This window comes from Plasmodium reichenowi, chromosome 7, assembly GCF_001601855.1.
Source record: "Plasmodium reichenowi strain SY57 chromosome 7, whole genome shotgun sequence".
In the NCBI taxonomy this organism is placed as follows: domain Eukaryota; phylum Apicomplexa; class Aconoidasida; order Haemosporida; family Plasmodiidae; genus Plasmodium; species Plasmodium reichenowi.
The window spans coordinates 780,608-782,955 of NC_033652.1; the positions used below are offsets into that span (position 1 = coordinate 780,608).

The 2,348-nt window shown below is 20.8% G+C and overlaps 1 protein-coding gene across 1 annotated transcript; it reads left to right on the top strand.

The window, feature by feature from the left end:
• Nucleotides 1–536: 536 nt before the first annotated feature.
• On the top strand, nt 537–2,155 carry PRSY57_0720400 (hypothetical protein; the record flags this gene model as incomplete). The annotated part of the gene is made up of 4 exons (XM_012906858.2): nt 537–876; nt 996–1,050; nt 1,300–1,362; nt 1,537–2,155. 4 exons carry the CDS (start codon nt 537–539, stop codon nt 2,153–2,155), a joined length of 1,077 nt encoding a protein of 358 aa, XP_012762312.2.
• Between the last annotated feature and the right edge of the window lie 193 nt (nt 2,156–2,348).

A 2,348-nucleotide genomic window follows, 5' to 3' on the forward strand; every position in this document is an offset into this window, starting at 1 on the left:
AAAAAAACATAATATATATAATATATATATAATATTACAATGTAAATACAACAAAAAAAAAAACATTTCCTATTTTGTAGGTAATACTAAATGAATACAATTAGTAAAATATTACAAACGTATGAATTATAAGAACATAAATTTTTCTTCTTTTTTTAATCGTTGGGCACTTGTAGGCACCTTGAATATGTGTATTATAATTATTGAATTGGTATTATAAGTAAAAAGAAAAAAAAGAAGAAAAAAAAAGCTAATATATTTATAATGCCTTAAAAAATATATATACCTAAATAAATGGACACACACATATATATATATATATATATATATATATATATATATATATATATATTTATATATACGATAATAATATTACATGCTATATTATTCTATATATGTTCTTTTATTTAATCTTTTTCTTCTTCTGCCCTGATAATAAAATAATTACGAATATTCAAAAATTAATTTTATTCCATTATTTCTTTGCAAACTATATCATATATTATATTATATATATATATATATATATATTCAAAATGAAGATGAAAAAAATAATAATATTTGTTCTCTTTTATTTTATAACTTCTAAATTATGCCAATTTGAAAAATCATTATTTAATTATTTAGGCGAAGTATCTTTTATAGAGCCCTTTGAACATTTGTTTGAAAAATGTCTTGAAATTCCTAATACTATTTGTTTAGGAGGCACTGGTACTATTATCACACCTCATAGTTTTCATAAAGGGTTGATAGGGAAATGGACATTTGATGATATGTATGCTCTTGACTATAGTTCATATAATAATCATATGCACAAGTATATACGACCTGGTCCTGGTTTCAATGGGCATGGTTATAGTGGAGCCTTCATTGGAGGTAAGGTCATACAAGAAATAAAATAAATAAATAAATAAATAAATGTACATATAATATTTTTTTATTTATATACCTATAATTATGTCATTTTATTTTTTTTTATTTTTTTTTTGGTAAAGATGTTTCTGGTTTTGTTCCTTCTGGTGATAGTTTAAAAACAACTGAATTTACCATGTTTGTTTAAAATACAGAATTATATACATATATTATATACCGATGTAATGATGATATATATATATATATATATATATAATTTATGTAATAAAATTTTTATGTAATATTGTTATTAATAAAACATATAAAAATAATAAAGAAGAAAAAATATAGTTTGTTAATATGCTATATATATTTATGTGTTACAACATATTATGAAAATGTTTTTGTTTTTGTTCTTTTTCCCTTTTTTGATTTTTAAAAATACAGAGTTTTTTGGATATATTTGTTAGAAAGATCAACTAGTCATTTTCGTAACATCATTTCACAAATGTACAAGAAGGAAAATAATAAATATAAATAAATAAATAAATATACATATATATATATATATATATATATTTCATAAACTGTACATGTATCATTGGCCAAATGAATAATTATTTTATTATATATATTTAATATTTCATTTTTCATGTTTATTTTTGCCTTGTAATTTTGTGAAAGAGATAAAGAGAAGGATATAAAGATAGCTATATTACTACATGCACATATAACAAAATTATCCGTTCGTGTACTTGGATTTGATAATTATAATGAGGGATTGTCATCTTTTGGTTATATTCCGTTAAGAAGATGGACAAATATTATAATAACATTGAATAAGAAAGAGATAGTAATATATATAAATGGAATTTTTGATAATTCAGTGTCCTTAAAAAGTAAAGTTGTTGAAAAAGCAGGTGATTTAACCGTTGGAAAAAATATGAATTATTCAGGATTTAATGGATATTTAGATGAATTATATTTTTACAATAGAAGTTTATCAATATCAGAAATAAAATCATTTTCATTACCAAGTGTGACTGGAATATATGACACAGATTACGTATATGTAGGAAATTATAAATGTAATTATAATACAGCTATTAATAGTAATATTTGTAAAAAAAATTATAGGTTATGTACATTAAATGATTTATATAATGGAGGAGCTATTCACTATGCCAGGATAAATGGCATCCTCATGGAAAAATCAAACTTATGGACCTTGGATATATCAGAAACGTCATTTGAAAAAGATGAAAAGAGAATTGCTTTATGTTGTAAAACATATGAAGAGTGAACAAGAATGAATATATTATTCTAAAATGATAGTTTATATGTACATAAATAAATACATACATATATATATATATATTACAAATTATATATACGAATACCAAACTGATAATTAAATTTTTATTTTTTTTAAGACAAATTGTAAAATAACACATAAATCATATATATTGAATACAATATATATATATGAAAATATA